The sequence below is a fragment of the Brassica napus genome, chromosome A3 (genome assembly GCF_020379485.1).
Source record: "Brassica napus cultivar Da-Ae chromosome A3, Da-Ae, whole genome shotgun sequence".
Taxonomy (NCBI): domain Eukaryota; kingdom Viridiplantae; phylum Streptophyta; class Magnoliopsida; order Brassicales; family Brassicaceae; genus Brassica; species Brassica napus.
Window position 1 is genome coordinate 21,772,021 of NC_063436.1, and position 13,917 is coordinate 21,785,937.

Below are 13,917 nucleotides of genomic sequence, written 5' to 3' on the forward strand. Positions count from 1 at the left end.
TCAGAAATTGTTCATGTTTCGAGGACGGACAATAAAATGGCGGATCGTTTGGCACGCAGTGCTCGGATACAACCGTCGTTCGTCATACACATGGATGCAGAGTTGCCACTATGGTTTACGGAGTCTATATGAGTCTGTAAATGTTCTTGCTGTCAAAAAAAAAAAAAAAAAAAAAAATTTGTTTCTATACTATTGTATTTTAAAGTTTGAATAGTATTGTTGTATTCTACACTAAACAAATATGAAATTTGAAATGGAGTAATTAAGAATATTGTGGTTTACCACCAACTGGTCCCAACTATGCAAGAAAAAGGCAGACGTAGGTTTCTATATTTGGTAACATCGATTAATGAGTCAAACGTGTTGGTGTCATCAACGCACCTTAAGGTTCACATTTTCCTTTAATTTGTTCAGCAAAGCTTTGGTCAGATTGCAATGGGTATGGGTCCTTAGTCCTTAAGGGATACAGACGTAGCTATAAATTCACAATAAACCAAATTTTAAATAAAGTGAAGAAAAAGAATAATATGCTGCCTTTTAATTAACTCGTCTAAACAAAACAACTTTAAACTAAGTGTCTTTTTCATCCCAGTGAGTGCTTCAGCGAGCATGGTAGCAAGAACAGAGACAGGTAACAAGGAAGAGGAAGAATATACGTTTGAGTGCGGCTCAAATTGATAACCAAAGAAGTGCAATCTCACTCTTAAGAGTAACTTGTGATCCAAGAATAAAAAACTACTGTATCACAATCAAATGGAAAAATATATATACACACAAGATGCGACCTATATGTACTAATCCTTGCTTCTGTACCTGCAACAAGACCATCAAATTTTGAAGATTTAACAAAAATTCACTCAATGGATTGGAAACACTTGACATAATGTCTTTAAGGAGCTTTACCCATCAGCTGAGGCGTTCTTGGTTTTCACTTTGGTGAGGCACGCACTCCTGTTAAAGATTGATCCAGAGGAGAGATCAGAGTCCCACCATGTGACTGTGAAAGGTGTTTGCCCATCACTCGAATCGTCCTGCGTTTTTTAGGAAAGGACTGAGTTGGTTGGTGCTGCTCCTTGTTTTGAGATGACAAAGTTTCTTTAGCTGCATAAATTAAAACCAGAACCTTGTAATTAAAGACTCAGTCCTTCAAGCACTTAGATTAGTAGACTAATAAAAGGATATGGACATAAAGAAAGGCAGATCCTATATTTTGATCAACAGAGAAGATAGGTTTCATCACCTAGTGGACGTGTATGTGGTTGTGGTTGTGTAGGTAGATGCATCACTCTTGTTGATGCCTCATGGGTATCTACAACTTCTTCCATATCATTAGCTCTTAGTTTAGCAGTTCCACGATCATCTACTCTTGAGTTGCTAGTGTTCTTTGGACCAGCAACAGCGGTTTCTGAATCCATTAGATCCTCATGCGATATGAACAATACGCGAGATGGTAACCGGCACGCTTCACATAGCCAAATGTCACGGACAGGTGATAGTACCACCCTTGCGCAATAACTGGAAAAAAAAGACACAAAACGGAATAGCCATTAAACCAATTATAAGAAGTTGGTTTTGTTTGGTCAGAGCATCATTTACTTACGTATGCTCGCGTGTATGTCTGCACTTGAAACATATCATCATCAAACCAGCAATGCCCACACTTCCACATATCTCACAAGGCTCCTCCTCCTCCTATGCATAACGCAACAAAATAGCAAATCATTCATCAGACGATAAGCAAAGGAGCAGTGGCAACTGAACTATTACAATCTGAATCAACAACACTAACTAACAAGTCATGAAACAGTTATAAGTTTCCCGATTTCAAGAAAAGTGTGAAAATCAAGAAACACAACAAGCAGTCACAAATCACAAGTCTTGAACACACATGTTTATATATGCCAATCAAATTAAATTTAAAACCAAAAGAATCCAAGAATCACCAAACCAAGATCAAGAATTGCAAGCAAACTAGTAAAGACAAGATTTTTAAGCTTTTACTTTCGATTCTTCTTGCATTGCTTTCTTTGAGGAAAGAGACGAGCTTTCGGATTTATCTTTGTTTCCGTTTCTTATTTCCATCGAAGGCTCTTCAGTGGCCTCGAAACGTGGTTCCGATGTGGAAACGACGGAAAAAAAAAAAGATGCAGTTTCCCTAAAGAACCCTAAAACTCAAATCTTGATTTCATCATATAAACCGAAAGGACCATGTTAAAAAAAATAAAAATAAAAAATATTTAATTGATTTTTCTAAATCTTAATTCGCTGGATCCTGGTATAAACTTATTTAATTATTAATTTATCTAAAATTTAAAGTTTATCAAAATTATCTATAAATTAAATTATCTAAATAGTTTCAAGTTTTCAGAATCATTGTTAATCTTGGTTAAATGAAATTAAATATGTCAATAATTTTCTCACAAATCATGATGGTTACCACCAGTCTACAAAATATTTGTATATCAATTATACAACTAACTTATCTTTAACATGTTGTTTGCATATTGGACTACATGTTGTCTTGTTTACATACTAACTCGTGACATGTAGAATCCATATCTCCCCTAATAACATTTGAGAGATATGCCATTAATTAGACATTGGTTTTAACTTATGAGGAACTCATGAAGTTTTATACATAAGACTATCTCCAGAGCATATATCAGTTTTTGTAACCAAAACAAGTTAGTCATAGCTTCGGAGAAGAACCATTAAAGAAGTCTAATCTCACTTATAGCTAGTAAACTGACTTGTGACCCAAGAAAAAAAACCATTTTAAAAGGAAACTCTTGTCGACATGGCGAAACCCCATCCAAGGGGCTGCAAGATTGATCAAAATTGTTGATAAGAACATGAGGATTGAGACATAAGGTTGCTGTCAATTTGGCCATGGCCGGTATGAAGAGTGACACTTTCATTCTGGTTTGGCTGATATATATTGTAAAGAGAAGCCCTAAAGTATTGCTAATAAATATACCAGTAATGGTACTTATTTGTTTGCTTTAAAGAAATTGCCTGTTATGGTACTACTGTGTTAATGGAGTAAACAACAGAACAGTTTCAGTACTCACAAAATCTACATTAAAACTATCATTGAGGTGAAAGTAACAACAACAAGGCCTGACTTTATTACTTCTTATTACAACAAACAAGAACACACATTCAGACAGTAGCAAACAAAGCTATTAGTAATTACCAATTTTCTTGAGATAAGATGCATCGATCAAACTCTCTCCCTCCTGTACTGACGCTGATTTCACCAGAGCAGATGAAAAAACAAAAAAGCAAAACACACTACGTCAGAGTCAAGAACAAGCACTTGAAGATGTATATGATGCTTTCTAGCCAAAATGAATCTACAATAATTAAAGGGCTTTTGACTTAGAAAACAAAGAGGAGAAGGTAGTATGCATACTTTAGCGGTATTGTCAACCACATCTCCAGCATCAAAACGTTGAGCAGCTTGATTAGAAGTTCCAGGAACGAGTGCTAATGACTTTTTCGTCACGAGAAAGACCCCCCAAAGGAAGTTCTTTGTTTTCTTCTGCATCTCAATGATAACTGACAAACACAAAACAAGCATTATTCATTCTTATAACCAATGTGAATAACACACAAAAGAAAGAGTAAGATGAAAGAAGAATGCATTAGGCTTTACTTTGAGAGGACTTGTCCAGCACTTTCGAAGAGAATATCAGGAACGGCTTGTCCTTGACGTTGATTCTGATCATAGCATTGCGTCTCTTCATGGTCTCAAATAGATAAGCATGTTCCTCCTTAAACCTGAAAAAAAAGCCTTAAGTTTGTGCGATCACAATTACTTTAACTCGTCTGCTCTAGAAAAGGATACCTTATTGTGTTCTTATCATCTGGGAAAATGTACATCTCGACATCTGAAAGCGCTGGCTTTCTATTGGCAAACAAATCATTCAAAAGACTGCCTATTGGGACCAATTCGACCTTGAGTACGACAGGAATCGTCTTTGAAAGATTGTAAGCCTTCTTGCGGATTACAGAAGCCGGCTGTGCCCAAAACACGCCGTTAAACTCTGATGGTGTAGCAGAATCTACAATACGTCCCCTGGTTTAATGGCATAGAGTTATAGTTATTTTTTTTAAAATACGCACATCTTCAGCAATGTAACAAACCCTAACTATAACGAGAGACTGATATGATGGAAGCTTCTAACAAAACAGCATATCTAGGCAAAAGAAGACATAGGTTTGAAGTGATTACGTAACTCACTTCCAAATAGGGGGCAAAGCTGGTCGATGTGGAAGTAACTGCAAGAGCTTTTCTGATAGGATTGATCTGCATATCTCTTTTGAACCAAGATCTTTGACTCCACCACCAACTTTCAGCTTTGACCCTTGAAAAGCCAAAAAGAAATGTTATTTCAATCTTCAGTGAGAAAAGTTTAGGATCTTAGGCCTCAAGAGAAGAGTCAAATGAGACCCACCTTCTACTACTGCTTGTCGTTTAGAAGATTGTTGCATGACTCCTGAACGAATCTGCAAAGGCCTAGGAGACTCAGCCCTTTTAGGTGGAGGAAGGAGCATGTGATTGGTTTTGCGAGCCACAACTGTAGAACTCAGACTCCTAGATCTTGGAAAGCAAGCAAGCTTTGTTAAACCCGTTGGAGAACGAGCTGGAACAGGTTTTGGCACTTTGAAAGTTGAGTTATTGCCCCCACTGGATGAAAGTTTTCTGACTTCCTCCGGCGAGATTAACCTCATTTTCGATGATTCAGGAATCTTTTTCCATCTGGGAACTGGATTTGAAGATTCAACCCTCGCTTTGCCCTTTTGAATCCTAGAGGGTGCTGCTTTGATGGACGCTGTAGATAATCTGTTTTGAACAGGCCTCTTCGAACAATCAGCACATACAAAATCTACTGAGGCCTCAAATGAAACTTTATCCATGCAGTAACTAGGAAAGCAAAGATTTAAAAAAAATGAATTTAGGGATCAGATATTAAAAACAGCCGTTACAAAGCTAAATGTAGAACATAATATAACTGAGATAGGACTGTAATCCAAAAGCTAATATTATAGACGTCAAAATCCACAGCAACAACAGTCAGAATATGAAAACACTTCTCACCGGTGTTCACAGGCTATACGGCATTTAGAGCAAGTCACAAGCAGTCCTTTCCATCCTTGGTTTCCACATGTTTCACAAATTGGCCTCTACATTATGATTTGAAGTAAAAGAGAACCCATCAGCAAACCAAAGATGCATAGGTAAAGCAATACAACTCTATTCTTCTTCGTTAACTACCATTTAGGAATAAACTAGTGATTCCTTAAAACGAAAACATTGTAAAGACTCGTTAGCTCATGTTTATGCATCACTGGACCAAGTGTAATGTATAACCATGGACAGTAAGACTAAAATCAAGCACTGCATTACAAACAAGAGACTCAAAACGAGAGAGGCAAGCCATGATTCCCAACTCAGCAAAGCAAAGCAAAGCAAAGCCATGATTACTTTTCACAGTCTCGATCGAGTCAGAACGCATGTCAAACAGGAGAGGAAAGCTCACTCAGAACAAAACAAAAAAAATAAAAATCAATCCTTTAGGGAATCAAGAGGAAACCCATTGATCAAGACGAGACATTTACGTGTTTACTATAAGTAGCAAAAAAAAAAAATTAAAAAAACCCTAGATTGAAAACATTACACTCATGATTTGAGTAACAGTGCCAAAACGCGTGATGTCAAAATGCAGGTAGAAACTCATAATCAGTTCATACACAAAAGAGACGAACTTTATTAAATCAATAGACGAAGTAGTTCTCAACTTTCCTTGCTTGCGAATTACGTAAGCCAGTAAGCATATAACGGCTGAAACACACACACAACGAAAGCAGAGCAGACGAGGTCAGGTAAAGACAGAGAGAGTGATTCAACATACCATACTGCCGCTGTGAGCTGAGAAAAGCCCTAATATGAGAAAACCAGAAGGAAAGTTTGGAACTTTAGAGTGAAGAAAGGGGTTTTAGAGAGAGAAAGCGTGTTGAAGGAGGAAGGTGGGGGACTTGAGGGACCAGTGAGATAGAGAGAGACTGGGTGGAATTAAAAAAAAAAAAGTCACACGGAAGAAGAAATACATTTAAAATAGATAATTTGCAATAACTGCCCAAACCTTTCACTTAAATGAAAAACGGACCCTTGTTTTCTTGGAACTTACATGAAACCCCATATGTAAGTAAATCATGAGATATTGATTGATTGGTGATCTTTGAGCAGATTTTCTTCTTCTTCTGCTAGCCTATCAGATATCGACGTGACACTCTTTTCTACTCTCTCTACTTTTTCTTCACTAGTTTGACTAGCTGCATATATTCCATTTTTTTTTTGGATTTTATTCCAAAAATGCTATATAGTCTTTTTTTTTTTTTTTTTTTTTTTTTTAGAAACTGGATCTTTATTCATCTTAACTTTATACAATAGTGCAGGGAAGGCCCTGTAAAATAAAGCAAACTAACAGGCCCGACCAAATCTAAAGCCACTACTCTTAACTTAACTCCTAACTCCACCAAGAGCTTCTGCTTCAAAAATCAAAGGACAAGAACCATGTTGCCAGCAATGAGTTCTGTCCCGAAGGAATAATCTGTCTACGGGTCAGAAGATCCAATCTGAGTCTCACTATCTGCTGAACTTCTCTAATAAGAGTACCTGGCGGCTTCTCCAAAGCTGAATGAATTCTCTGGTTCCTTTCCTTCCACACCAAATACACTACTGCCTGAAAAATGAGTGGTGTATAGGAGACTTCCAAATCTAAATATTTGCTATAACTTTTTATTATTAACTTTTGTTAATAGTAAATATGTTTGATATAACAAGTAACTCTGTAAAAAAAAAAGGCATGTGAGTATATATACGCTTTTGCATAATGCGACAATTTACCCTATGATTCGATATTTGGAGTCTATGATTCGATATTTGGAGTATGCGAGAAGTATACAATGAGTCTACCAACGTACGAGACTAGAGATGACAATCATGGATCTAGAACTCGAACTTGGTCTGTAAAAAACTGTTGTAAAACGGTATTGGGATGAAGTTTTCTAAAACCGTAAATTTGCGGGCCTCGCAGAATGGGTCTTTGCGGGACTGGGCTTTTTTCATGTTTTCTTTTACCTAAAAAAACGAGGTAGAGAGTAAGAAGAAAACTATTCTTGTGACTTTTTCCCTAAAATACATAAGGAGTTCTGATGATAATGATTCGAGTTCGGTGATGATGATTCGAGTTCCGGCGATGACGACACTAGCTCCAGCGACGACGATTCGAGCTTTGGTGGTGTTTTGGTTTGGTTTTCTCTTTTTATTACACACAACTATGAATTGCTTTATTACAATGTGATATTTCTTGTTTAAGTTGATTGATTTTATTTCTAGTAGTGTGAAGTGGTGTTTTTCTTAAATTAAATTTGGTTACCAATGGTGTTGTTTATGAAAAAAATTAGTTTTATATCACGTCACTTGTATAATTTGGCAAAGTGATTCACGAATTTTTTTGCAATCCGAATAATTAAAAAGAGAGATGGTTTGATGAAGACATACAACACTTGAGCCAAATTATTACAAAGACAACAATTCAATCAGATTCAAATTTAACAAAAGCTTATGTTGATAACAAAAGAAGGATTTTAACTCAAGAACGCAAGCACAAACAGAACTTTGTGGTATTTATTTTGATAAGGTTTTAGTGAAGCTTAATGAGCTCTCTTCATTTCTCTTACACAACTCTTTTATTTGAACATTCATGAAAGAAGCTGTAGCACAAGCGGTTTGCTAAGAAAGCGTCCCCCGGGACGGCCCGTGAAAGCCTATATATTATGCGGTATGGGTTTGGGTCGCCATTTTGAAGATGCAGTCCGCGCGGGATAGGCCCGTTGTGATCCGCTCGATAACTAATCCGCCGCTGTACGGAATGGGTAAACACATCTCTATACGGGACGTGTCAAGAGACTCTAAGTAGAACAGAGGGTTCAAACCCAAAATGCAAATATGAAGAACACGTGAAGCTCATGTGCATGATCTTTGTCAGTCGATAAAAAAGATAGAGGGCATAAAGGGGATTCCTCACACCTGTACTGTGCTTGTCCTCTTTGTCTGTCGTATACGTTATACGGGATCAGAGGAGTGAGCGTGCGATAAGATCGTGACAAGAACACATGAGGGCTGAACGTTTTGGAAGAGAGTAAGAGATGTCGTGTCAAGAAGAAGACTCGAAACTTTCTTAACGTTTTCAAATTATTTTCAAAAGTAGAAATAAAGATATGTTTGGTAACTATGCAACATTTGCAAAAAAGACGAAAGAAGCTCTCAAACAGTAATGGTGAACCCCTGGTTCCCATCCAACGGTGTCTCCGGCCTGTCTCCGTCGCATCTCACCTCTGGTGACAGCTCCAGCCCCTTCCCCCTCATCCCCCCAGACCCCCCTGACCCCGATTTCCCCCCCCTCTCCTCCGCCTCTCCCAAATCCACCCGAGCCTCATCGCAAACTGCCAGACCTACTTGGCCTGCGGTGAAGTCTTCCACCCCCAAAACTGTTGCTGGTCCCAATTCCTTCTCACCAGCTCCTGTACTAACTGGCTCCTCTAAACCTACTGATCCCAGATCTGGAATCTCTTTCCCCGTGAACTTCAAAATTCTCCAACCAAAGCACTCATCCCCAATCCAAACCAATAAAGCTTCAAGCCCATCTTCTAACCTTCCTCACCAAACAACTGCGTCTCTTTCCAAACCGTTATCTGCTGCAACCTCAAACTTTACCCTCAATTCTGAAAAAAACCCCTTTGCTACAGTGAACCCTAATCCTGTTAGCGCTTCTGCAGACCCGCCTCCAGCAACTGACCGTAAATCCACTACAACCCTTCCTACCGTAAACCCTCCCACTAAAAAAGCCCCACCAACTACAGCTGAGCCCACTCAAGATAACCCCCCTAATCAACCGACTGCCTCAAGTTCCCCCCTGCTAGAAAAGATTCGGAAACAAGAGGATAAGTCCCTGAAACGTCTAGCTCCGGTCACATTGTCAGAGAAAGGCGTTCCTCGAGTTCTCATTCCTGATAGTGTATTCCAAATAGGTGCTGAAATCCACAAGGATTTTATAATCTGTTACTTCAACGGAAAGACTCCCCCCTACACCCAAATACAGAGTGTTTTAAGCCATATGTGGGGTAAAGGAAAGCGAGTCGAGATCCACATGAATCCATTATCACGGTCCATGTTGGTGAGGATACCTTCTGATTATCTCAGACAAAAAATACTAGAGAAATCTGCTTGGTATGTGGGCGACTCCATGTTTCAGGCAGTGCAATGGTCCTCCTCTGCTTCGACTTCGCCACCTAACCTTGAATCGATCCAAATTTGGGCGCATTTAACAGGTGTTCCTCTGGATCTCCGTCACCAACAAGGATTGAGTTTGGTTGCAGGACTTGTGGGCGAACCAAAAGAGACGGATGACTTTACAAAAAACTTGGTGAGTCTTACACTCTCACATGTTAAAGTCGCTGTCAACCTCACAAAACCCCTTCCGAGTGTTGTAGAGTTTGTGCGACAAAGTGGTGAAGTTGTAGAGGTTCAGGTGACTTATCCTTGGGTTCCACCGACTTGTACCTACTGCAAAGAACTCGGTCATGTGTCTAGAAACTGTCTCCAAGCACCGCCAGCACCGAAATCTTCGGAAACTCCTGCAAAGAAGGCGCAAAATGCACCATCAGCTTCCCAAAAAGGAAAAAATGTTGCTGCTCCTTCTGTCGCTCCTACTGTCGCTCATTCTACTTCAAATCTCCCGCCCCATTCAGCTTCAGGTTCCACCCATGCCTCTGCCTCCACCTCCTCCTCCTCCTTCTTCCAACCTGAAGTAAACCTCCCTCCCAAACCAGCAACCTTTGCCACTTCCTTTCAAACCCCACGGAAAAATTTCCCTCCTTCTCCTGCTCTAGCCCATGTCCCCAAGCCTTTGACTTCGCCACTAACTTCTATCATCCCTTCTACCCCTCCAAGCCCACCAGACACCTTCCTTACCCCTTCCTTAAAACGGCCCCGCCCTGACCCTGACCAAAAACCTTTCCCCTCCTTCACCGCCCAGCTATCCTACTTTTCCACCATCTCTTCATCTAATTCCCTCCCCCTAGCTCTTCCTGCTCCCTCTTTTGTAAACCATTCTTCTAACCCTTTTACTGTTTTGGATCCTGATGGTTCTCTTCCCCATGAAGAGACCATTGACTAATCCCTATGTATAGTAAACTATTTTTTGGAATGTCCGTGGTCTAAATGACCCGGATAAGCATAAGCCATTATCTAATTGGTTATCTACCTATCAGCCACTTTTTGGAGCTATTTTGGAGACACACATCAAGGACCATAACTTAAACTACGTGATGAGCAAGGTTTGCAGAGGCTGGAACTTTACCTCTAACCACTCGAAAGATGCAGACGGACGGATTATACTCATCTGGAAAGACACGGTGGCGGTCAGAGTCCTGCAGCAATCTAGACAGTCTGTTACTTGTGAAGTAAAGCTTCCTGGCTCCCCTCAATTTGTGTTCACTGCTATCTACGCAGAAAATGAGAGAGCAGACCGAAATGATCTTTGGGTGGAGCTTCTAAGCTTATATCAAACCTACTCCTTGGACACGGTACCTTGGATTCTAGGAGGGGACTTCAACCAAATCATCCACCCTGCTGAACATTCCCTTCCTGAAGTTAGCTCTCTCACAAGTGATATGGTTGAACTCCGAGACTGCTTCACTCAAATGGGGATATATGATTTGCGGTTCCAGGGATCTCTGTTTACTTGGTCTAATCATCGACCAGAAGATCCTATCACCAAAAAACTCGACAGGCTTCTGATCAATAACCCGGTTCTCACCTTATTCCCCAATTGCTCAGCCTTCTTTCACCCTACCCTAACTTCAGACCATTGCCCTTGTACCCTGGACCTAGCCACAAAAATCCCAGCCGCTGGAAACCGCCCTTTCAAGTTCTATAATTACCTAACCAAACACCCAAGCTTCAACCAGGTTGTGATCGATGCGTGGACACAGGCCGGAGACACTGTTTGGAACCTTACTGCTTTGTACTGGAAACAAAAACAGATAAAGAGTGACTTGAAACACTTAAATCGAGAGAATTTTTCACAAATACAAGTGAGAGTGAGTGAAGCTAACCGTTTACTTTTAGATGTGCAGATACAAGCCCTGAATGCTCCTTCCACTCATCTCTTTGAAATGGAGAAACAAGCACTACAAACCTGGAACTTCCTACGAGGCATAGAGGAGAGTTACTTCAGACAACGCTCAAGAGTCAACTGGTTAAAGGAAGGGGATCAGAATACCACCTTCTTCTTTAGGATGGTCCAAACACGGATGAATTTCAATTTCATACGATCCTTCTTACTTTCTTCAGGTGTCATAATATCAGACCCCATCCAGATGAGCGTCCATGCCGTTACTCACTTCCAACAAATACTCGGACCATCCCCTGCGCCTGTATTGGGAGTGCTCTCCACTACGCAATGGTTCCACTCTTTGACAGACTTCGCCTGCCCCTCAGAACTCGCTGCTCAAATGACCGCGTTGCCCACAGCTGATGAGATAAGATCAGTCATGTTCAAGCTCAATCAGAACAAGGCGCCCGGACCTGACGGGCTCACTTCTGGGTTTTACAAAGCTTCTTGGAACATCTTAGGTGGTGAAGTCACTGAATCAATCCGTCACTTCTTCATCAGCTCCTTCATGCCTGCATCCACAAACGCAACCATACTTTCTCTGATCCCAAAACACCCTGGCGCATCTCTGATCACGGAATACCGGCCTATCTCCTGTCTGAATACAATTTATAAGGTGGTCTCACGCCTACTTGTTAAGAGACTGAAGCCAATCCTAGCAGATTTGATCGTCCCGAATCAGACCGCCTTCGTGAAAGGGAGATTATTGGTTGAGAATACATCATTGGCTGGAGAGCTGGTTCAAGGTTACCATAAGAACACTGAGCCAAAGAGGATCACAATAAAAGTAGACATAGCAAAGGCCTTTGATACCTTATCATGGCCTTTCTTGTTCTCTTGCCTTCAAGCTATAGACGTTCCTACTCAGCTTCTGCGGTGGCTAAGAGCTTGCATCTGTCACACGAACTTCACTGTGGGTTACAACGGATATGTAAATGGCTACTTCAAAGGTACTAGGGGGCTTCGTCAGGGAGATCCTCTTTCGCCTTATCTGTTCGTAATTGCCATGAACGTTCTCTCCTTCATGCTCAACCAGGCTGCTAGAGACATGAAATTCAACTATCATCAGAAATGCGAAGGCTCTAAACTTACTCATTTATGTTTTGCTGATGATTTGCTTATCTTTATAGATGGTTCTCTCAGCTCTGTCCAAGCCGTGCTTCAAGTACTACGCGAGTTTGAGCTTCGTTCTGGTCTAGCCGTGAGTGTGCAAAAGTCTTCCTTCTTCGCATCAGGCCTCACCACTGCTGAAACAGACCTTATCCAATTCTCAACAGGCATGCCTATGGGTGCTTTGCCGGTTCGGTATCTCGGTGTTCCTTTATGCACAAAAAAACTGTCAATGCTCCACTGCGAGGTCCTGATGCAACAGATAAAAAGCAGGTTGTCATCTTGGAGTACCAAATCTCTATCATTTGCTGGTCGGCTACTGCTGATCAAAACGGTCATTACTGGCATCATGACGTTTTGGTGCTCCACTTTCATCCTACCTCAAGCTTGTGTGAAGCGCATCAACTCCTTATGTGGTGTTTTCCTTTGGAAAGGGGACATAGAAGAACATCATTCAGCGAGAGTGTCATGGGACCTTGTAACTAAACCGAAGCGGGAAGGAGGCTTAGGAATAAAAAACTTTAAAGTGTGGAACAAGGCGTGCTGTCTGAAGTTAATATGGTTATTGTTCTTTCAAGCGGGATCAGTATGGGTTGCTTGGTTCAAGGAGGAGGTAATAGATGGCTGCTTAAGTAACCTTTGGATCACAGCCCCGAGCAGACGCTTCTCTTGGCAGGTTAATAAGCTTCTTAAACTGAGCCAGTCCTTGTATGGTTGGATCAAGCTGCGTGTAGAGAATGGTCGGTCCTGCAGGTTCTGGACTGATAATTGGTCACCCTATGGAGACTTGCGATCATACTTGGGCATCAATGGAGACTCGGGCCTGGGTATTCCTTTAGATGCGACACTAGCTTCACTACATCGAGGTAATCACTGGCGAATTCCACCTGCAAGGTCAGAGAATCTCGTTAACATCCATGTTCTACTCACAGCCACTACTCTCACCGATTCACAAGATTACTATGAATGGGAAGTGGATGGAAAAAAGAGTTCCACTTATAGTACAGGCATTGTTTACGAACAACTCTGTGATGCAGGAACCTTAGTATCTTGGCTCTACTCTGTTTGGAACAAAGGTGGAATCCCTAGACATAACTTCTTGGCTTGGTTATTTGTACTGAATCGCTGTCCGACTAAGGACAGAATCTTGGGCTGGGGTCTCCAAACGTCTCCTACATGTGTTCTCTGCAACTGTTTTCCAGAAAGTCGTAACCATCTCTTCTTTGACTGTCATTATGCCTGGAGTATTTGGGGAACCTTAGCCTCGCGATGTGGATTTCAGCCAGAAAGGTCGTGGGATTGTGTATTGGGACAACTTCAGGCGCAGAGCAGAAATTCGTTGACGGGAACTCTGCTTCGTCTCTGCTGGCAGGCTTGCATCTACTGGACTTGGACAGAGAGAAACGGCCGTTTGCATCGACAGACTTTCCGGACACCAGAAAGTGTCTCGCGGACCTTAGTGAGGCAGATCACAGATAGGATCTCTTCTCTAAGAGATTCAAACCCTGCAGTAGCTTCTTCTCTCATGCAGCAATGGCTGGCGTAGTCGTTTCCTCCTCCA

The 13,917-nt window shown here is 41.1% G+C and overlaps 2 protein-coding genes across 2 annotated transcripts; both read right to left on the reverse strand.

Annotated features, from left to right (window-relative positions):
- Positions 1–678: 678 nt before the first annotated feature.
- LOC106444279 lies at positions 679–2,222 on the reverse strand. The gene is made up of 5 exons (XM_013885771.3): positions 2,002–2,222; positions 1,601–1,692; positions 1,241–1,515; positions 904–1,101; positions 679–813 (listed from the first exon to the last, which is right to left on the reverse strand). The coding sequence occupies exons 1-4, from the start codon at positions 2,080–2,082 to the stop codon at positions 929–931; spliced, it is 621 nt and encodes a 206-aa protein (XP_013741225.1). The 5' UTR covers positions 2,083–2,222; the 3' UTR covers positions 679–813; positions 904–928.
- An 836-nt stretch (positions 2,223–3,058) lies between these two features.
- LOC106444278 lies at positions 3,059–6,092 on the reverse strand. The gene is made up of 8 exons (XM_013885769.3): positions 5,919–6,092; positions 5,105–5,190; positions 4,461–4,930; positions 4,247–4,370; positions 3,851–4,081; positions 3,659–3,783; positions 3,416–3,561; positions 3,059–3,250 (listed from the first exon to the last, which is right to left on the reverse strand). Exons 1-8 carry the CDS (start codon positions 5,919–5,921, stop codon positions 3,224–3,226), a joined length of 1,212 nt encoding a protein of 403 aa, XP_013741223.1. The 5' UTR covers positions 5,922–6,092; the 3' UTR covers positions 3,059–3,223.
- Between the last annotated feature and the right edge of the window lie 7,825 nt (positions 6,093–13,917).

What these genes read in the sequence shown, in the direction of transcription:
- LOC106444278 (XM_013885769.3), bottom strand. An exon ending in GATGATAAGAACACAATAAG is followed by an intron (nt 3,784 to 3,850) that starts GTATCCTTTTCT and finishes CTTTTTTTTCAG; the next exon opens with GTTTAAGGAGGAACATGCTT. An exon ending in GCTGGACAAGTCCTCTCAAA is followed by an intron (nt 3,562 to 3,658) that starts GTAAAGCCTAAT and finishes TGTGTTTGTCAG; the next exon opens with TTATCATTGAGATGCAGAAG.
- LOC106444279 (XM_013885771.3), bottom strand. Translation starts at nt 2,082, where the DNA reads ATGGAAATAAGAAACGGAAACAAAGATAAATCCGAAAGCTCGTCTCTT. An exon ending in AGACATACACGCGAGCATAC is followed by an intron (nt 1,516 to 1,600) that starts GTAAGTAAATGA and finishes TTTTTTTTCCAG; the next exon opens with TTATTGCGCAAGGGTGGTAC. An exon ending in ACCACATACACGTCCACTAG is followed by an intron (nt 1,102 to 1,240) that starts GTGATGAAACCT and finishes TAATTTATGCAG; the next exon opens with CTAAAGAAACTTTGTCATCT.